General features: G+C 25.6%; 1 protein-coding gene across 1 annotated transcript in view; it reads right to left on the bottom strand.

Moving 5' to 3' along the window:
* Positions 1 to 23,670, bottom strand: part of LOC111639717 — a 134,567-nt gene that overhangs the window by 48,772 nt on the left and 62,125 nt on the right. The window contains exon 11 of the mRNA XM_023385655.1: positions 694 to 781. Coding sequence (XP_023241423.1) covers positions 694 to 781 — 88 coding nt within the window. The remainder of the gene's footprint in view (positions 1 to 693; positions 782 to 23,670) is intronic.

Raw genomic sequence — 23,670 nt, 5'->3', positions numbered from 1 at the left:
CTTACTTAGCCACTTATCAACTCAGAAGCATTCATACAAACCTTTCAGCAACGACCACTAACGTGAACTTTAAAAATGGTCACGGTTTGAATTTTTGGTTTAAAAAAGCTGCTGAAAAAATGACCGATGTTGGGGTTCGACTATATTATTTATTATAAATTAATAAATAGCTTCAAATAGAAATTTATTCTAATACAACTGAAGATATTTAAAGCTCGTCTGTGACTGAATAAATATGAAAACATACGATTTTGATCAATAAAAGTCTCAAAATTCCATTCATTTTTATTAACTGAAATTTTCTGACTAACCGAATTGTCTAATATTTTCTCTCTATCCCGGTTTAAAACACTTCAAAGCACACAAATAATAGGAGTTATCAACCATTCGATCCAATTACGAACCTTGCGTGGTTAAGTTCAAGCTTAATTGCATTGAAATTATGGAAAACGGTACTGTTCCTAATTTATTTAAACGCTTTAATATTTTATATCCTGTAAGAAAACTTCAATTCTTCATGCTTTATTGAAAAATAAATTCGTAAAGTGGAAATATCTGAATTTTAAATCTTTCGTACGGCCGAGTTCAGATTTTGTTGTTTCCATTTTTGAAAAAAGTATTGTAATTTATTTCTAGATATTATTTTATAAAATATAGAGTCGTACTGAAGTTTGTATAATATGTTTTTCTTACCTGGATAGAATACAGCCGTGCTGCGAGGTTGCCTTCGTTTGCTGCCGGGTGGTGACCAAAATACTCTTTTGCCAAATTCGCTGATTACCTAAAATACGAAAAAGACATCGTGTTACGAAAGGTCGATAGAATATACACTAGAGTATTTTCTATCCTCTACGGTTGCTAGGATACGTTTATTCTATTGATTGATCAACGTGTTGCTCGTCCAGAAAAGGGATAAAATTCCACTACCATACCTTCACAGTCAGCAACCCGTTTAGTTCTCTCTAAAAATAACTGTATAGATACAATAGATAGAGTTTTTATCGATATTCGGTGAAATTCGCAAAAAATAAAAATCAATAAAAAGGAATTCTTCCTGATTTAGGTTAATTGTTTAAAGAGAACGGAGTAATATATTTACAGGTGTTATCAAGGTCAAAGGTAAAAGACACAACCGAAAGCAACCTGGAATAGAAATGGGGTCATTACATTGTTGAAGACAAATAGTGAGCTTATTAGCTGAAAATAAGAAACTGTCTAGTTTCGAAGGTCAGAAGCGACGATCGATCGCCTCTTCTTGTCAAAATAAGACGACAATGGAAAATTTCTACTTCCTAATAAATCTTTGTGGGCTTAAAACCTTTCTCGCATGTTTTCATACGTTTTGCAACAATACAGAGACGTTCAACAAAATCGAAAACAAAACAAATAATTCCACATTACTACTTTTAAATTTATTTTCCTCCAATAAAAATAATCTAAAAACGAAAAAATTCCTTAAGAAAAAGAAATAATTATAAAAAATTGGATTGGCAAGAGATTTCAATATCGGTTTTTGATGGAAATGGCTACCCTATATTCAACTTCTTTATCGGATAAACTGGGATGCTACCGATAATTAAACCCTCTTAAATCCATCGAACATCGTTCGTCCTTCTCTTCCATGAATCATTTCGCTATAACAGATCAGAAATTTTTCACTGCTTTCCTCTGTCGACTTGCTGAATAATGTACGAAATAAAGTGAAAAAACATTCGTGCAAACTGACCTTTTTCAGTGGAATTTTCTCAGATTCCATTGCTCTTCGGATGAAGTACGTCGCACAATACACACTGAAGTAGTAGCTGCTGTACTCCCACAACTGTACATCGATGACGTCGACTGGAGGAAACAGACAACAAACGCCATCTATACGACCAAGGAGGAAAAATATACACACGACGCATCACATATTGCAGTGCCGTTTTCCTCATTTGTCTTCCACCAATCCCAATTAAAGAAACGTTTTTCCTTCCACTTTTCATTACTCAGAGCGGAGCAAAAGTGCGAAATCGAAACATATTAATTTAGATAATTTTAATTAATCTACGAATAATTTTCCAGAGACCATTTTAAATTAATTGCAAAACACATTAAAAAATTGAATCGCTGAAAACTTACAGGCAAAAAAATGACAAAGAAAAAAAAAGCTCAATTTTTCTATTTAATTTAATTTAATTATTTCCGTATGAGTTTGCATCTGCTGGCAAAACATATACGAAAAGAAATTTCTAGGAAGAGCCATTGAAACCATCTGACAAATTTTTGTAGCAAGTGTTTTGAAAAGGTCATTATTTCATAATATTCCTCCCGTCGTTAGTTTTGTTTACGGGGTAAAACTTTCGAATTATTAAATAAAAATTAAATTAGAAAATCCGCTAATTTAATCATGTCCAATAAGCACCCAAATAAAAAAAAATGAAACAATATACAGTAATTATATTGAAAGAACGTTGCGTTTGCAATTCAAATCGATTATTGACATCTAATTAATTACAAAATTTTTAATTAATTTGAATAATCGGTAGAGAATTTGCTTTTAAATTAGCAACACAACGTTAATCATTTCTGTAAAATTATATTTAATTATTAAAATAAATCTAATTAATTAAAATACATAAATTTAAAAAGTGATTGCATACGTTATCCGCTCAACATTATTGACTCAGTCTTATATGCTGAAATAAACCTAAATTGTAATAAAGTAAAAATTATCTAATCTGAATTTCTTTATGCATTTACGCTATAAAAAACAATAATAGTCATCTTTTGTAAATCAAAAACAGGCTTCTACATTTACAGAGATTTTCGAGTAATGGGAAACGGATTTATAAAATTCTCAAATAGCATAAAAATAAATACTTAAAAACAAATTTTGGAGGAATTGTTATAGCAATATTTAGATAACCTAATACTGTCTAACAAACGAATTATAAATTGTTATAACTTTTAACAATAAAAACTATTTTAATGACATTGAGTGAAGTGGTTATGGATGGCATCGAGTATGGATCTTTCTTCGTGTAATTTTACTTAAATATTTATCAAAACTTTCTTGCTGAATTTCGTTTTAAATATACAAAAATTTTTACGTATGATATTAGTTTTAATCGTCTTCAAATTCTTTACCAAATTAATATGATGAAATCGATTTAAGTTAGGGTTTTATTAGCCACATTGGAAGAAAATAAGAGTTTGCTTGGAGCTCCAAGCTTAAGAAGTTTCCAAATAAAATTGCATACGTGGACGGAAATTTCGAGGAACCCCCAAATTAGCTGACGCTTAGCATCTCCAGATGTGTCAATCCGTCTGTTCAACAATCGTCCAAAAATCACTCTTTTGATTCTTTTTATAACTTTTTGTGTGTGTTAATGTATTTCAACGTTATCTTTTTTAAATTAAATAATTACCGCAATATAATGTTTTATATTTAATTACAGTATTTACAACAGAGAATTTAGTAAAATTTACGATCATGATCCTAGGAATATTAAAAAGAAAACCGAAATAATCCTCTTACTATCTACCATTTAAAAGCTGCACAAATAACTATTATTAAAATGAAATAAAGAAAAATATATTCACATTTTTAAATAATAAAGAATCGCAGAAAATTCAAAAAGGAAAAATAAAATCGAGATAACTGAATTCAACTGAAAAAACAACTTATTCATAGAATAAAAATATTTTTTCAGAGCATGGAACAATGAAACTATCAGAAACTGATGAATTATAGATAATAATTTGTTTAATCTGAATTCGTTATTATTAAAAGTAATTTTTTAAATGATTCTTTATATGCCATTTAAAGTGAACAAAGATTGATAAGTTTTATATTGAATTTCACCTTAGAATAATTTACCAATGACATTAGAAATTCATTATTCAAGGATAATTAAACTCATTATTTTAACTAGTCGATATTTCTTCTAGAAAATCGTCTGTATGCTAAAATTAGCCAAATCTTCTAAAGTTATAGAACGTGAAAATACAAATTATTATTTTTAAAAATCTAAAGGTTTAATGATATTTCAATAAGATTAAATTTTTATTTATACATTAGATGAAACCCTGAGAGCCATTGAACAATGCTCCAATAATTTAACATAAAAGTGTATATTAAAATTAAATAACAATAAAGTGTATAAATAAAAAAGTACAGAAATTTAAGAGAATATTAAAATTAAGAACTGCATTTTTAGCTGATCTATTTTATGAAATTTAAAGTGCTTACTGCTATAGAGTTCTAACAAAAAAAAATATGAAATATATAAAGGGTTTATTTCTTATTTGATCATTACAAAAATTAGTACAGTACTTTCTTGAAGGTAAACATTTTAAGTAATATGGAAATTTGTAATATTATATATTACAAATTTGTAATAAGTAATAAGAAAAATTATTACTAAATGTACAGTACAGTAAATCATTTTATTATTTTATTGTTTTAACAGTATCTTTTATTACATATACTGCTTGTTTTACTGTTTATTTTAATTAATACTGCTCTAAATACTGAATCAGCATGTTTAATTAAACAACTAATACTTGTATCTGTAATCAATGATTTACCAACTATGGAGATTTCATTGAGCATTTTGCAGAAATATATGATTGTATTACTCTAAACAATGTACTAAAACATTTAATTACATAACTAATGTTTGGAATTGTTACTGGTATTTTACCAAACGTTGAAATTTTATTGTGCATTTTGTGAATATGGATGTAACAACTTCATAAATATTTGTGAAAAAAGCTGATGAGGGATTTAAGGTCCAAAATGCATACTTCTTTAGGAATAAATTGATTTTCAAAGGCTGATCTTGTGTCCAGTGACAGTGTAATAAGTCTAGAAATACTAAAATATAAACTTTCATCTATAATAACGTATCTTCTATTACCAGGACTTATTATACTGGCACTACAGAAATATTACAGTTTTACAGAAAAACATTTTTTATTTTACTTAATTTTTCTGTAAAACTTTGTAATATTTCTGTAGTGCCAGTATAATAAGTCCTGGTAATAGAAGATACGTTATTATAGACGAAAATTTATATTTTAGTAAGAAAAAAGGACATTGAGGCATTTTAATTAAAGTCTAGAAATAAAGAGGCCAACATAGTGCTCATAACTATACCAAGACTAGACAAGAAACATATTATAGAATATAGAAATTGTTAGTATTATCTTTACAATAGTTAATTGCCGATTAAATTCTTATTTTTATAATAAAATATTGTTATCATAGATTTGTAATGAGCATAATATTATGAAGTTTATTTCTGTTACTATTTCTTCAGTGAATAAATACCAATACTTAAAAATTTTTATTTTGTGTTTGCAAATTGTTTAAACTTTCAATACAGATTTCGCTCTAAATGAGAAACATTACATTTACCAACAAATTCAAGTTTAGATTAAATGACTAATATTTGACAGCAAAATAAATTATTTACCATCATTTAATATAACCCAATTATATAAAAATGGTACACTTATAAATTTGCTTTTGCATAAAGTACTCACATGTATCTAGTAGAATATAGCAGAAATAATTGTTTCATGCAAATAAGAAATAGAATATTGTGTTTAAAATTGGTCATGTTGTCTTCACTAATAAATTCTCTTTTACTTGTATTTTAAGCAAATCTTTTATAAAAATTTAAACTGTGTTAAAGACACTTCAGTTCTTCAGATTCAACAAAAGAAATCATCAAGGATACAAGACAAAACAAAGATGTCTTGACAAGACAAAAAAAAGATGTCTGATATGGATGTTCAAAATAATGTCATTTGCAGATTATAGAAAAGATTTCAAAAGCCAAGACAAATATTCTATAGACCAATTTAAGATCATCCATGGATTACAACATTAGTTGATAATTGTTTACTGGTTTTAACTGTTCATAGCAAGATACAAGCTGTAAAAAAGTTGGTATGATAATAACATATATAGGATACAATTCAAAATTAAGGGGCTTAGTAGAAAAATGGTGTATCCCACAAAATTACAAAAAATGAATTATAAGCAAATTTTGATTTTTTCACCACTGATTTGTCTTCTAAGAAACTTTCAAGGTTCAATTACATGTCCCATCCACATTAATAAAACATTGCATATTAATGTGATGGTAAATTGAAAAACAAATCCTTCTTTTTCTTGAAAACTTTCTAATATGGGATATTTTGTTTTTCCACCAAGCCCCTCAACTGTGAATTGAAAATTTCATTAACAAGACGTGATAGGCAATATGTGTGATATATAATCTATGGCAGTGGAGCCCAAACTATGGCATGGCCCTCCAGCCAAATCTGACTTGCTGCACACACATCAATTGGACCCATAAGCATATTTGACACATCATCTATAAATCCTATAAATGGTAAATGGTAGAATTATGTCTACTTTATATATATATATGAAATATACATAATATTTGTATCTTGCCTACCTACAACTTAACTATGTGAAATTTGGTCCATCAATCAAAAAATTTAGGCATCATTGCTCTATGGTATATGTCCTACTAATGTTCCTCTTTCAGGAAAATTTGTTTAAATTAGTGTTGTTGACACTATAACGGGCCTCAAAATCAACACAAAATTGATCTAAGAAACAGCAATTCTGGCATGTTTTCAGATAAAGAAAATCAAGACTTTCCCTATCATTTCTTTAATATCAGTGAAAACGTCCATAATGGATGAGTGATTAATGATTTAGGAAAAGATTGATAATAATTTTTCTTAGCATTTTTTGGGACATGGATATTGTTAAAATGCTAAACACTTTACAAATGTTTTATATGTTCATATACAATCTATAATACAAATAAAGCTAATTTTACATTCATTGTATATAATTTCTTGAATTAATAATTATTAAACTTTCTTAATAATATAAAAAAATAGAGAGAGAGTTTGATAGCACCTGAATTCAGAGGTTTCTATTATATTCATGTGACATTTTCTAAAAAGCATATTTTTCCTATTTCAAGATTTTCTTTCAACTTTTCACTAAAATATCCAACATAATAAGTCAGAATTTATTTTTTATTGCTAAAATATCTCATGATATCTCCATATTTAAATAAGTATGAAAAATTATACCAGGACATGAATTTTATTTTGGAAATCATTCTTGAAAAATTCACGATGAATGGTATTTCCTTAGATAGACATTTACAACACAATTGGGAACACATTTCAGAATCAGTGAAAATGGAATCTAAAACTAATTGGACTTCAGTTACTTTTTAAAATTTATTTATTCATTGATCTATAAATTGGTGATATTGTATTGGCATGTTAATAAAATTGTTCTATTCAAAGATTGATTCTACAATCAAATGTTAAAAAAGGCAAAACCAGGGACTTCTAATCACCATAACTTAGATTATGTTCAACAGATACATTTAGAGTTACCAACTCTCCTGGATTAACCAGGAGACTCCCAGAATTTTGCAAACATTTTTAAACTTTCTAACTTCTGAATTGAGGCCTATTTTTCCTGTATTTTCCGTATTTGACAAGATTGAATAACTTAACTTTTTGGATATATATTAAAATACTGAAAAAAATAGGCAAAACATTTTAATATTGCTAAGAGTAAAAAATGTCAAGTCTCTCAAAATTTTTTACTCTTAGAATGAAAATATTCCAGAAATCAATCCTTCAAGAGTTGGCAAGCTTAAACATACTGTTCTGCATGTCTTCAAAAATGGATCTCTGTTACCATTCAATGGTATCTTTTCAAGATACTGAAACATGTGCATATTTTTCAAAAGTATAGTCAATATTTACTTTATTATTAACGATAAAACTCTCAGTAGACAGTAGATGCTTGTGATGAAAAATACTTAAAAAAATGAAAATATTCAATCAATAGAATTACCAACCAATACTCCTAGCCTAAATTCAACAGAAAATGTATGAATATAGTGATGTATAACAGCTTTAATAATTTCATCTGGAATTCTCTACAAATTAGAATTACGTTTTTTGATAAATGAGCATAATACTAATTACATTCATCAATCAATTTATTCTCATCATGAATCAATTATATTCTATAGATTCATAAATAATAATAATTGATATTTGAAAAAGTTACTGTAATAAGATATAAAATAAATATTTAGTTTTACAATAACCTTTAAATATATACAAATAAATTAAATATTTTATTTATATATGAGCCATTGAAAGTTAAGTCACTTTTCATCTATATTGAGAAATTTAGACCTAAAGTTAAGTTCTTATTTAAAAAATACAGCAGATTTATTGTTAAGTGCTTTGTACAAAAAGTGAGAATAAAGGGGTGACTATTAAATGATCCAAATCAAATTCAAACTTCAAAATCTCTGAAGGCTTTAGTTATGCATACAAATTTCTAACTACATTTATCTAATGTTCTATCAGAATTTTTCAACAAGAAATAACAAATAAAATGAGATGAAAATTAATTACAATGATTTTTAAATTCATTATCATACTTAAATTATTTAATGGAATATTTATTTTCATACTATGCCATAATTTTACAAATATTAGTGAGACCCTATAAATAAAAAGAAAATTCAATTTAATATGAAATTATACAAGATAAATAATACCAATACTAATAAACAATAATCCATATTATCTTATTTACTTGTTAATGTAAAAATATTTTCTAAATTAAAACAAGCATTCATAAATCTTAATATCTGTCATATGGAGGCTGTTAATTGAAATTACTACCTAAAGGCAGTTAATTTAATTAATCAGGGTTAGAAATTTAGTGAGAATTTCATTAAGTTTATTGTGTTTCAGAAACACAGTTTGTGATGTTAGGACACAGTTATCCAATAGCAATTCCAAATTGCGACATCATATATGTAATGACATGGCAGAAAGCACACATGTGAGGATGACCAGAAGTTAAAACATAATCCATGATTCATTGTTCAAATCACTATTAATTAATTAACTAGTAGCAATGTAATCAACTAATCAGTTAACATTATTGTTATTGTTATACTAACAATACCATTCAACCACCATTAACATAGTGTGACTGAAGTATGCCAACATTGGTCCAGAAATGTGTTAGCTTACTATATATTTAAAATTTCATTTAAATATATCCAACTTGTGAAATGTAGGGTGCACTTGTAAGCTTTGCCTAGGGTGAAAAATAACCTGACATCGGCACTGCTAGGAAGAATATCTTCCGGAAAGACTTCATATGGGAAAACTGGCTCTACTTAGATGTTAGATACGTAAAGGTAACTTAAAAATCTCCACGAGATCAGCTCGTTGGACAGGTGTAAACCCACAACTAAAACAATCTAGATGACCCAGATCCGTAATAGTCTTAGATTTCTTATGATCAAAATATAATCTATATGGATGACAAAGAATCCAGTTCATCATGATGATTTAAAAAGACAAACAGATCAACATGGTTTTTAAATGTACAGTTTAAANATATAAGATAAATGTTTTGCACTTCAGATGTTTCTGACATAATAATGTTTTAAAATATTTATTGCATCAGACAGTTAAAGAAAATTAATAGACAAAAGATAGAAAAGTATTAAGTGTATTATAGTATAAGAGCATAATGTCTCTAAATCCCAATTCCAATCAAAATTAATTTCTCTGATGATCTTCAATTCTTGGCCAATTCTTTTAAATTGAATGTAATCTGATCCCATGATCTCCCTCTGGTATTTATCTTTGACTTTTCTTCCCCCATAGTCCTCCTGGGAAATTTGAATGAATCAATTTCATAGAGAGATAACATAGACAAAGAGTAAAATGTATTCTAAAAAATACAAAAATCCTGCTGCAATATACAAAAATAAGAAAAATTAAAATTTATTGTTTATTTATATTTATATATCGAGAAATATATATATATATTTCTCAATATATCAATATAAATATAAATAAACAATAAATTTTAATTTTTCTTATATATATATTCAAAAATTATTTAATATTTTTATTTTTCTTCAATGATATTACTTGTCAAAAGTGGTCTAAAAATTTTTTAAACAAATTCTGAAATTTTTTTTATAATAAAACCTTCAAAATTATTCCATAATTAAACATTTATAAAATGAACCAATAAGAAAAGTTCCTTGCTTTATATATATATATAAAGCAAGAACTATGTAGAGGCTTTATCCTTGTTCTTCTTGAAACCTTTAGCCTGAAGTTTTTAGTCTTCTCTGTATAAAGTGTATGTTATCTTTCATTTGATCTTTGTCAGTATCCAGTATGAGTACAACAAACTTATATAACTTGACAAGTGATTCATTATCATTTTTATATTAGATGAAATATTGTACTATTTGTTTTAATCCAAGATTACTAAGTGTCATCTATTTCCTACACATATCTTTTTTAAGATCTTAAATTAATTTCAAAGCAGAATTTAAAAATTTTTTTAAATTTCCAAATTTTTTGTTTTGATAATTTTATAACTGATAATTAGAAAAATTGCAAGCTATTATATGTTAGTGAGTTTTTATTATTAACAAAATAAAGTCCCATGAATCTGATTAAAACAAAACTTAGAATACATTAATTTTTAAGCTTTTCACTTGATTTATAAACAACAGAAGATTTATTAAGGAAGATTTATTAAAGCTTTTGGTAAATATTTTTATAAATTGTATTATATGTTGAAATGTTTGATTCTATACATTTATCAGTCTCTTGACTGATCAGCATGTTATATCAAATTCCACTTGTTTATAATTAAACAAAATTTCAGATATATTATGTATGTTAAAGCACAACTTAAAGTTATTCTTCTGACAGAAATAGCCTTTAATATACATTCAAAAATTTACGATATTCAATGTATGTGAATAAGTGATAGATGTTACACTGAAGAAAGCCTAAACTGTTAATTATTTAGTTATTCATTATTTGTTTTAATAGATGTAATGCAGCACATCCTACAAGAAAAGCAGATCCCAAACATAACAAAAAGATAAAACGAAAACAAACAACAAGAATTATGGAGAAATCAACATACGAAAAAAACATGTTCTATTTCTCAATTGTCAAAAGAAAGATCTTTGAGTAAACAAACTACTTTAAATCATGAATATATAGACTTCATTATCTAATAACTTGAATCATTTGCAATAAGCATAATATTGAAAAAGTCTTAGATCTTAACAATTTGCATATCTTCAAATGGTCAAAATTGTTTTGTATTCAAAATGTTCTGTAAGAAATGAAAAATGGAAAAGAAAAAAATGGAGGAGCAAAATATGAATAATTTGAAGATAACTGAGAATTTTGAACTTAAATTTCTTTCAATTTTTCTTGGATTTCTACCATAACATATAGCACATATAATATTGATAAAAAATTTACACTTCTCTTCATTAGCATCTGCCAACTAAGTTGGGTTTTTTTCAGATCACTTTCTAATAAAGATGTTTTTGAGATCTTACCTAATATATGGTCATGTACTTTTTTTAGCTATTGCTGAACTTAACTCTCCATATCATACCCAAGTAATTTGCATTGGAAATTATCAAAAAAATGTATTTTTTGTCCTCTGCTATGACTAAAATGCTTTTGTTTTTTCACATACCCAAACAATATCATCAAACAGTCCAATCAATTACAGTGCATCACACTTGTTCTTAAATCCAATGGCTTTCAAATGAATTGTCATTTGTATTTCTAATATATTTAGTGTTGTTGCAATCTCTCAAATTATAAAATACTTAAGACTAAGATTTGATGATTGTTAATTTTTACTAATTATTATCCTCATATTTTATCATTTATATCAAAATTGTCCTGGCAAAATTTTGTAAGTTATTTTCCACAAGTTCTTTGTAGCACATCTTCTCTTTAAACTTAACAAAATATTTTATTGGCATTGTGACTTCCTTATTTCTTTTCTAGAACTTGTATGAAAATATATTTCAAATGCATTTTATTTTCACTTCTTTTAAATGCTTACAATATATTCTTTGAACTAATTAATTAATTCACTTAAAAATTATTTTAATTTCTATAAAAGCATGTTAAACATTTTCCAATTAGTTCATATAAAAGTATACAATACATTTATATTAATGAATGCCATATGAATATTATGATTATTACAATGTTATATAAACCTGTAAGTAAATTTACAATTCATATAAATTTTTTGACAACTCAATAGTTCTTCCAATATCTCCCAATGGAATACAGAACAAAAAACTATAAGCTCAAGATCTAAATATTTTCAGTCAAAATATCAAAGAATCTTTGATGTAAAAGCATGTAAAATAACAAATATTTCTTTCTAGATATTTGTTACATAACTGCCTGTTTCTTTCTCTATCAATAAATGTAAGTAATAAAATTAAAATTAAATTTCAGTTTAATTTAATTTTTAATCAATTTATAACATTAAAAAGTAAATTATAATCATAATTATTGCATGTAAACCTCTAGCTAATCTAACAACCTTTCATTAAGTTTCAATTAGTTTAATCATAACCACAAAGTATTATATAAGTTATTTTTCTGAAAAATTATTCTAATATTCTTGTATTATTATTAGTTAAAACTGATAATAATACTAATAAAAATAACTTTTTAAAGTGAAAATTTTATGTTAACAAAACATTATAATTTTATTTTCAGATTTACAGATGTAAACAAAAGAAATCTATAAATAAAATTGTAAAGTTTTATATTCTTATCACAATTAAGAATACAGCTTTAATTTATAATTATACAGGTATCCCTTGTTATAACACAATAATTACATTCAAAAAAAGTGCCATGTTATGCAAATCCATGCTATATGAAACAAAGGACTAATGCAAAACATGGGGTTATGTTCCAGCAGTTAGTAATGAAAAAGAATAGTATACTTTTGCTAAGAGAAATATGTTTATTAAAGCAATCAATAATTTATTTCCAATCAATAATTAACTAACAATCACAATTAAAAGAACTATATGGTGAGTTAATATTAACTTTAGTTAAATCAGGGCATTTTCTTTTTACAAAGTATTGTCATCTTTTTTGTTGATCTTCATCAGAAGTATCAGCAATATTTTCATATTTTTTATTTTTATCATAAAAAATTTTTTATGGATGACAAAATAAAAATTTTATTAATTGAAAATTTGTTCTAGCAGGTTGTGTTTGTTCAGTTCAGTAATGAGTGACATTTTTTCCAGAATTTGTGTTTGAATACCAAGTTGTTTGAGTGCTGAGATATCACCATATTTCATTTTATCATTTTACAAATGATTGCTTACCTACAGTTAAAAAAAAGTTTAATAACACTTACCTATAAATGTTTAAATAAACTTTACTAAATACGAAGATTAAGCTCTAAAAATAAAACACAGTGGCAGTCTTAAGGGCTAAAGTCTGAAAGCAACAACAACAATGCATGGTTGATAAGAAAGTTAGTGTAATTTTTTTCTTCCTTGTCCTATCAGTTTTCATTAAAGTAAACCTGACAAAAAACACAAAATAATTTGAAAATTTCAATATTTTAAAATCTGTGGGCAAATTTGAGATGACATAGTGCTTACTTGAATAAAAAAAAATAACAAATAATGAAGTTTATACTTAAAAATTGTGAAATTTTGTACAGAGTATTTCCAAAACTGTGGAAGTTGTGTTATAGGGGATATCCTCAATTTTCAAACCATGTTAGAGCAAAACTGTGTTGTAGAAGTACTGTGTTGTACGAGAGATACCTGTACATATAAATTTGTTTAATAATAAATTACCTTATTTTATGGCATATAAGACACAAGGGCATATGAGATGCATCCTCATTTCATCATATGATATTTAGGACAAGTATAAATACTTTTTATTTAAATTAAATACACTTTAGTGTGTTTAATTTGAACCATCCTATACCTTTGCATTTTTCTATTGTATTCTGGTTTTAAAAAAGTAAAATTAGAATGCACATTTTAATTTATCAAGGAAAGAGAGGAATTTAAAAAAAAAGTCATTTACTATTAAAATATTCTACATGAATACATGTATAAGCTGCTTAGCTATAGCAAATAATGATAATACTATGTTTAATTAAACAACAGTTTTATTCAAGAATTGGGCTAGGTAGAAGTTACCTGTAGCCTATTGAAGTCTGTTTGAGAAATTCATTTGTCACATAAGACACAGGACAATTTTTTCAGCCATTATTTTGGACAAAAGTTATATATTATATTTTACATCATATAAGACATCAAAAAATTTTGTTTTCTGATATATCAAGATTCTAAAATATTTCTTGTCTTAATATGAGATATGATACCTAAATTTTCAAGTTAACTGAAAATATTTAAATACAAAGTGATTCAAAAAGAGGTTTACAACTTTGAAAGTATATAGAATTTTATTCAGAAGACTTGCAGAATTAATTGAGGTGCTAATTTATAGAAAAAAACATCAAATTTTACCTTAAACAGTCATTTAGGTTTGATATGGGTACCATTAATTGTACCTGAATTCAATTTCTTATCAAACTTGAAGCAGTATATATCTGTTGTCATTTCAATAATTATGATACTGATTCAAATTTGAATCAGTATCATAATTACTGAATCAGCTCAGTAAGATTTGCAGGTAAGGATGGAATAAACACTAGATCTTTAAATTAATGAAATCCCAGGGGAATGTGGCCATACTATTGAACCTGCTTAATCAAGCCACTGATCTAGGAAACATTCATTGTGAAAATCCTGAACATATGATTGTTAGTGTGGTGGTGCACCATCTTGCCAAAATTGTATCCTTCTATGTCATTGTTGGTTAATAGTAGAATAAGAAAATTTTTCAACATATCCAGTCAATGAGAAAAGCTCTTTCTTTTTCTTTCATGGGGAAAAGAAGGAACCATATATTACCATTGCTAAGACACTAAGCACATTCATTTTTAGACTATTGTGAACATGTTCCACAGTTGTTTATGAATTTTTAAAGCCCCATTCCTGCAGTTGTAGATATTCACTTTACCTCTAAGATAAAATTTCAACTCATTGCTGAAGATAATGTTGTCCTGGAATGCCTCAATTTCAAGCAAAATTTCTACACAGAATTCCTGATGAACTTCCTTATTTGCATCAGTAATTCTTTGCAGCATTGCAAATTTCCATGGTTTTTAAGTGCAACCATTCCATGAAACTTACCAAATAGTTGATTGTGAATAACATTGCACATTGTGTTGATTTCTAGGACTATAAACAAAGTTTACCATAACTTGTTCCATGACAAAATCTGAAACATGTGAGTGACCAATGAATTTGTCATGGCAAATAAACAACAACCAGTCTCAACAAAATTTTGGAGCCAAGAATAAATTGTAAGTCTACTTGGAGCATTCCTATAAGAGTTGTAAAAATGCCATTAAACCACTGTCATGAATTTTATTTCCTCAAACCAAAACACAGTGAGATAGTGAGCATATTTTTGTACTTATCAATTTATAGAAAGTCAAAATACTACATTTACTTGGTGGTCATTTATTTAGTTGGTGCTAGTTAGTTTCTGACCAGCACTAACTGTAACTAATATTGACAAATAAAGCTTTACTTTTTATGAAATCTGGTGCAAGATGACTTTACTCATATCAATATTGTATCTTATGGTATATCTATATGTATAGATAACTAAAAATATTCAAACTTGATGGGAATGGGCTATTTCGGATAAATGAAAGTTTGATAATACAAAAACATTTCTTTCTGTGCTTCAGGGTATAGTACATCTTGTTAGGTGTATTAAATACTTGGCTTGGATGTCACGCCAACAGATAACTCAATCAAAAACTCCTATTCTATAGTACATCAAACACTGTGCTTTTTTTTAAAGTTTTATGAACTATATATACTGTAATGAAATTACTGCATTTGAAAGTAAATTAATTTATTAATCTATTCTACACACAGTTCCAGAATAAATTACAGTATTTATAGTTTATGAAACTTTAAAAGCATTTTATATACATACATACGTACATACATACACAACCAGATTCCTTTATTGGGCTATTAAGGCTAAATAATTACTAAGAAATTTTCCAGAAGGCAGGCCATCAAGCCACAATCTCTTGTTAATCTCTTCCAGAATATTCTAAAATTAGTTTATAATTATTACATTTAACAAGAGATTGTGGCCTGATTGTCTGCATCCTGCTTAGTAATTATTTAGCTTTAATAGTCCAATAAAGAAATCCACTTGTTCATTTGATATTTATATTTAATTTACTCAATCTAATATAATGTTTCCTACATGATCTAGTTTCTCAGTGCTGCAATTGATAGATGCAGTAGTAATTTCCAGTTACATAGAGAGTTTGCTCTATATATTCTGTTCTGTGATATATAAAATGATATACATTCATGTTTTTTCTGTTTCAGCTAAACTGGTTTTGGATAACTGAATTTCTATTGTATTTATTTTTAATGACCTTAAATATAAAATTTCTAAATAGATTCATTCTTTTATTCTTCTTAGAGATCTTTAATGCTTATTTCTTATCCACAATATATTTTATAATGTCCACATTCATAAAAGTAAGTTGCAGTTTTTAATATGTTAGACCTAACAATAAAACATTAAGTTGTCATTGTTTGGCAAACTTAATATATGTCTTGCAATATTTATTGTGTTTAAACTAATTAAAATATGCAAAACAGCAAAATATTTTCTCTCTTTTAAATAAAATGTAGCACAATTTTACAAAAATTGATTTATCCTATGTTAAAATTAGTTATATATAGTTGCAGTGGTCAGAAAATACAAAACAAGAAAAATTAATTCAGATATTATAATTACCCAGAAAATTTACTATATAAGCAAAGTAAACCACATTTATAGTTATAGTATAACATTGTATCAAAGTATTATTTTGACTTTCTTAAAAAATTTTGATTGGAATTACAATAAAATGTTGCTACATTCTTCACTTTTTGAACAAAACTCTTTCTATTTAATTTAATTTTCTATTATCAAAACAGTTATTTATTTTATTGGAATGTTCTCAAAAAAATCATCACAATTTCTCTTCCATATATTTTTAATATAAAATATAAACTTTCTCAACATTTGAAAATTCTCAAAAACTGTATAAATCATTGTATAAATAAGTATATATTTTTCAATCCCTGGAAAATGTATAATAATTCAAAATCCCTAACTGTAGATTATTTCCACTATTTTTGAATAAAATTCATAAATACAAATATCATAAAAAAATTTTTAATATAGTTTTGTCTTTGATATGTATAAATAATCTATATTTTTTTAATAAAGTAGATAAATTGTATGTTGCAGTACAGTTGTGTTTAATGTAAGACAATCATTCTTTTCATGTCACATTGAAACCTGGTACAGCCAACTTATTGATTTTGTTTTTATAAGAAGTGTATTTTATATCCATTGGAATTCTATTTTCCACTAGACTAAACATTACTCACTGTAATATATATATATATATATATATAGTTATGTTTTGCAATTGGTCAAAAATTATACTTCATATTAAATAAATATTTCAATATACAAAATATTTATAAAATTTTTAAAACCTTCAAAACATTCCCAAATCTATAAACTTAATTAAGATAACTTCCTGTTATGTAAAAGAAATCAAAAGGAAAATTAGCCAATAAAATAGAATAAACTAATTTAACTTTTACTTTTTGTTAACATTTTCTAAATGAAAATATTATATGAGACCAAATATTAAATATGTAAACACTGAACTTATATTGGATATTTCAAAATTACCAACATTTATGGAATTTGTATTTATTTAAATATATTTTTAAGTTAGTTCTGTAATTTTCACTTTTAACCATATTAAATATTTGGTCTAATGATAATATCTGTGGTAATAAAAATTAAGCCCAGATAGAATGATCTGGATAGCAATTTTTCGGATAAACTTTAGCCTTTAAGCAAAATCAACATGATGAACTTTAACTAGCTAAGAAGTCTTATTTATTTTGCATTAATGTGTTCTAAGTTAAGATACTTTCTTCAAATTCAAATCTGTAATTCTACTCCATTCAGTATAAAACTTTATATTCTCACTTATGATACCAAATATACTATACATAAGAAATTGTACTGTCTTTCAGTGTTAAATTTATTCATTTGATGAATTAAACAAGTATTTTCAACATTTCAGAGTATTAAACAAGAGAATTTCAGAGAATTAAACAAGTACTTTTGACATTTAATTTTTTTCATATGAGAAAGACATTCTAAAATGTCAAAAGTACTTGTCTAATTCATCAAACAAATAAATTTAACACCAAAAAACAGTACAATTTCTTATGTATACTCCATTCAAATTTGCATCTGAAAGTGAAGTGTCTCAGCTTCAAAAATATTAATGCAAAAGTGAAATAATATTTCTTAATGTGTTAAAAGTTATCATTTTTTTTATTGCCAGGGAGTCATAGAATGTTTCATATTCATTTTGTCCTTTAAAATCAATATTTATCCAAAAGATTCAGCATGAATATTCAAATAATATTATTGCTGACAATCAGTTGTCCACTAAAACATTTTTAATTAATTTCTTAAAATCTATATTCCTAATATACACTTTGTATTAAACTTTATTTTAGCTATAAGATTATTTTTATATCTAACTTTTTATTTGACGAAATATTAAGTGTATATACTTAAATACAATTTTATATTTATGCAAATTCAAATTACTTTATTTAATTTAATAGAGAGGTTGCGGCCGAAGTTTTCATCTCTCAAATGAGAACATCGAACGTCGAGCACCACTTACAAGATAGCGGCGCTCAACGTTCGACATTCATGTTCTCTCTAATATATTTTTATTTTATCATTTCAAACTAATTTATTGTCTATTCTATTTTATCACCGTTTCACTTAGTTATTTATTTTCAATTATGATAGGAAAAGTCTCTTGACATTAGGTTTCCTCCTCCTCATTAACAGTAAAACCCCAATTAAAATACATAAAATATGATGAATAAAGTACAACAAAGCAAAATACAAGTAATTAGTATAAAATTATAAAAAACAAGAAAAAAAATTGTATAATAATCATTTACAGGCTTTTTTGAAATGGTAATAATCAACATGAAGTAAATATTTGGAACTATCTATATTTTGTGAAATATGGTAAAAAATGACCTTTAAGAGAAAGGTAATTTTAAAAAAAGGTGTGCAAATGCTTGAAAAATTACAGGTATTACANATATATATATATATATATATCAGCTATATATTATACAATAATCTAACTTTAGTAAATATGTCTGAAAGTACTACTCCATAGGATCTACATGAAGCAAATACAGTTGTAGTACATTGGTATATTATGCAGAATTGCAGCTTTGAACTCAATTCTAGATAATTTTTTCATACATCAAATAGTATATTGTAATTAAATATACTGTTTATCAATATTAACAAATTATAAAATGCATGTCTATAATATAAATTTGCGAAAATGTTAAGTAATTAATGATTGGTGATTGATTATCTGGATTACGTTGTGATATTATATGATCATAAAAAATAAATTAGGTAATTACAATATTATGAGAGCTAACTTTATAATTTACCTAATCAAGCTAATTTTTTAAAAACTATTTATCATCTTAACACAAAAGTAGAAACAGTCTCATGAAAAATGGAGAAATTGATCAAAAATATAATATACTTCTGTTTGATATTTTCATGCAGGCTATTACATTTTCTTGATAAATTGTCTCATAAATTAATAAATATTTTAATTTTGCTGTTATATAATATGCTTGAAATCACTATTATACTATTTATTTTATGTCAATTATTCAAATGCATTTTATTTCATGATGACTCAGAAGCAGCTTGAGAAATTATTATGAAAATCAATAACAATTATTGGCAAAATGAAAGTATTTACTAACTTTTAAGGCAACTTCCTGAAAAATACTAAATGTTCTAAATTGTAAATATTAATTAATAATTATTGAATACAACGTAGAACATTTATGGATATGTTATATTGTTATTATTTATAAATTCATTAGAGAGATGCTTTGTCAAAGCAGCTCAAAAGGAACATAAAATGGAGCAGACATGATATAAATATGTCATGTCTGTTCCATTTTATGTAAAAACCACACACTATGATTTAAATGATGTGTTTTGAATAATTTAATGTACTTTTTAAAAAATTGTAATTCGAATGGTATATGGTCAACCTGAGGAATGTTGAAATGACATTTTTGAAATGTTGAAAGTACTCATTTTTAGTTAAATACTTTGCAAATAAACAATTTTAATCTCAATAGTTTGCTTTAGTCTTATTAACTGTTATTTTCAGCTCATTTAGCTTTATTTAGTTCTCTATTCCAAATCTATTCTTAAATTTTTTAAGACAAGCATTTATGAAAATCTAAAGTAAAGTAAAAATAAAGTGACAATGATTATTGTTTTATAAAAATTTTACTTGAAAAGTTTCATAAAAGATCTTAAATCAGATTGTACCTTGACAAACACTTCATACTAACAAAAAATTTGCTTTTAACTTTTAAACATTTCCTACTGTAGATGGTCATGGAAGTCATACTATTATACACATTGTCATTGTTTGTTTGTCATTTTTATTTTTTAATATAGTATGTAGATTTTTTAAGAATAATATCTTTCAATGGGAAAAACACAGCAACAGTGAGTATAATACTATGGCTTCTTAACAACCTACAATAAAAGCTGTTTGAAAGTTAGTCAAGTTCCCTTTTTATTTGAAATAGTTGTAATAATTCAATCTGTTTTGGAATATTTTTTAAAAAACTTCAAGTTTTTTATAAAATAAAAATATCTTGTTAATTCGGAAGTTCTTTTGAGGTTGAATAATGATTTGCAGAATGCAATTCAAAAACGAATATGTCCGTATATGCTAAATTAAGACGTTAAATTTAATATCATTATTATTAATGACATTAATATGATTTTCAAAATTATACAATACTAATGTTTTAATTCCTGAAGATAAGGAAAATTCAAATTACAAAATTATGAGACTGTCATTTACAAAACAGTTCTTATTTTAATTATATTCTTATTCAAGTGTAGTTTTAGCAATGCAATAAATTATACGTATATGATATCATTGTTATAACTTATAACTTTAATATACATTACTTCCAAGTGTTATGTGCCATTTTAAATAATTACTAATCAAATATATAATTAATTGCACTATAACAAAAGCAGATTGTAAATAATCAATTTTTAACATACATTTTCTAAATCTTCAGGCAGAACAGGAACTAAAAGACTTGGAAATATATAACATGTTATGCCATTCATGCTAAATTATATTCACCACTTACTACAGAAGATAAAAACTATGGTCCACATCTCAACAGTTTTTAATTGTGTGCTTTGAAATGAAAATTAGTTTATCAATAACTAGTCTTATTATATACAGTGCACTCTTGCTAGTCCAGTCTAATTTTATTCATATTTTCCATTAAATGTTTCAGCCAAAATCAAAAAGAAATCATAAATTATTTTTTAAAACATGGGGAATTTATGAAATTAATTTTTACTGTACATTTTAACAAAAATGTGTGTACTGTATATATAGTACAATTTTTTAAAAACATATGTATTTGTTTATAGTTCTGTTTGACTTCCTGTTATATATAACCCTACTAATCCCTATAAATCCATACAATAATTGGATTAGCAAGACTACATTTTAGTGTAGTATTATAAAATTGAAGTTTTCTTTAACCTTTTAACCATTAAAAGATTTTAAACCTTCTTATAATTAGATTGTGATTGTCATTATCAGGTTTAATATTATTAATATAATGTAATCATACATTAAAGTATATTGTTATTATATTTATTTTTAACTTTCATTTATTTATTTATTTTTTAAGAAACTAAAGGCTTTGACAGATAAATTAAAACAAGATCCTGAATTTTCATGTAAACATGGAGCACAAGAAATTAATCGTTGCAAGAATAGATATAAAGACATTTTACCATGTAAGTAAAATTTACAGATATTACTTTTTAAAAATTTATAGTTTTCAAATTGAAGCTTATTTTATTAAATCAAGATGTCTGTTCTAATTTCTTGATTGCTCATTTATGTATGTTAATAGTTTAGGATCCTAACATTTCAATTATTACTTTATTGTAGTTAAAATGGATTTCATCTGTATTCAAATAATTTAATGATTATGCATATTATTAAATTCTTACATAAAGAATTTATTCTAGATGACATTACAAGGGTTATTCTTACGGAAGATTCTGAAATACCTGGTTCAGATTATATAAATGCAAATTACATAAAGGTAATTCTTTATTTTTAAATTTTAGGTAGGCTTTTATTAAATTAATAAAATATTAATGTGAATAATGCAGTTATAATGTAATATAACTCACTTTAAATTGGATGTACAGAATTCAGAATGTATGCACTAGGATTTGACATATGCAAGAGATTAAAATGCTAAAATTTTCATTAGAATACCAAAACAAAATTTTCATTTTTCCTATATAAAATATATATATATTATATATTATATATAAAAAATAAGTTATATATTCACTGTGTTTCTAATGAACAGTATACTGTCCATAATTTTTTCAGATTGCAACTGTGCTGTTTATTAGAGGGTGACTAATATTTCCATTCTTTGGGAATTAGATGTGACTATTATTTAAAGATGACTGTGAATGGAATAAAATATGGTGATTTATTGTAACTTTATTATTATTTAAACAACACAGCAACATAACACACACACTTTATTTCAATATAAGATAAGAATGACAATGCTGAATACAATGTGCAACTTTTCAGTTTACAATAGGCCTTATCTTCCTCCATTAGATAGTACTGTATATTTATTATCGGAAGGAACTGCCTATAACTTTTTTCCTCTTGCAGTGCATTGTTTATTAGAAGGTGCTATTTATTAGAATAAATATGGTATATTTACAATTTTTCCTATATAAATACAGAAAAAATAAAGAATTTATAAATCTTCAGGTTATTTAATTGTTTAGTATGGCATTTACTACTTCAATAAGTTTTATTCTAGATTAAATATAGCTTGCAGTATTAATTATTGCATCATTATATTCTAACAGCTTATAAGTTAATATATAATAGATAACTTCATGACAATAAACCATTTAGGTTATATGTTAAGGGTTATTGTCATGGAGTTATTGTCATATATATGGATTATGGGACAATATATTTAATTTGATACATAAATGTAATAATGCTTTAATACCATATTAAACAAAATAAAATCAGATAACTCCATAATTACTTGATTTTATATGTCATTGAACATTAAATATAAATATAATCATCCAAATTATCAAATTTTATTATATCAATAGAAGTTTTAAAGCAATTCTTAAACTTTTATTAGGAAGTTTATAAAGTTTATAATTCAATTGGAAACATTTACTACAATATAACAATATATTGTAATATTGACAGTTTGAAATTTCATTATTATTGTGTAAAATGGAATAGCTAAATGCAATTTAGCTATTTATTTGGCGTAAGTTTCAAATTCATTTAAATAAATAATATTAAAATAACATTTTTCATTTTTTACCTCACTTTTTCCTTGTTGTTGTAATGTTTTCTCTTTT

Source organism: Centruroides sculpturatus, unplaced genomic scaffold (genome assembly GCF_000671375.1).
Source record: "Centruroides sculpturatus isolate CEXI.00-Female unplaced genomic scaffold, Cexi_2.0 scaffold1328, whole genome shotgun sequence".
Classification (NCBI taxonomy): Eukaryota; Metazoa; Arthropoda; class Arachnida; order Scorpiones; family Buthidae; genus Centruroides; species Centruroides sculpturatus.
Note: the sequence above shows the minus strand (reverse complement) of the source record. Positions and strands in the feature narration are given on the sequence as shown.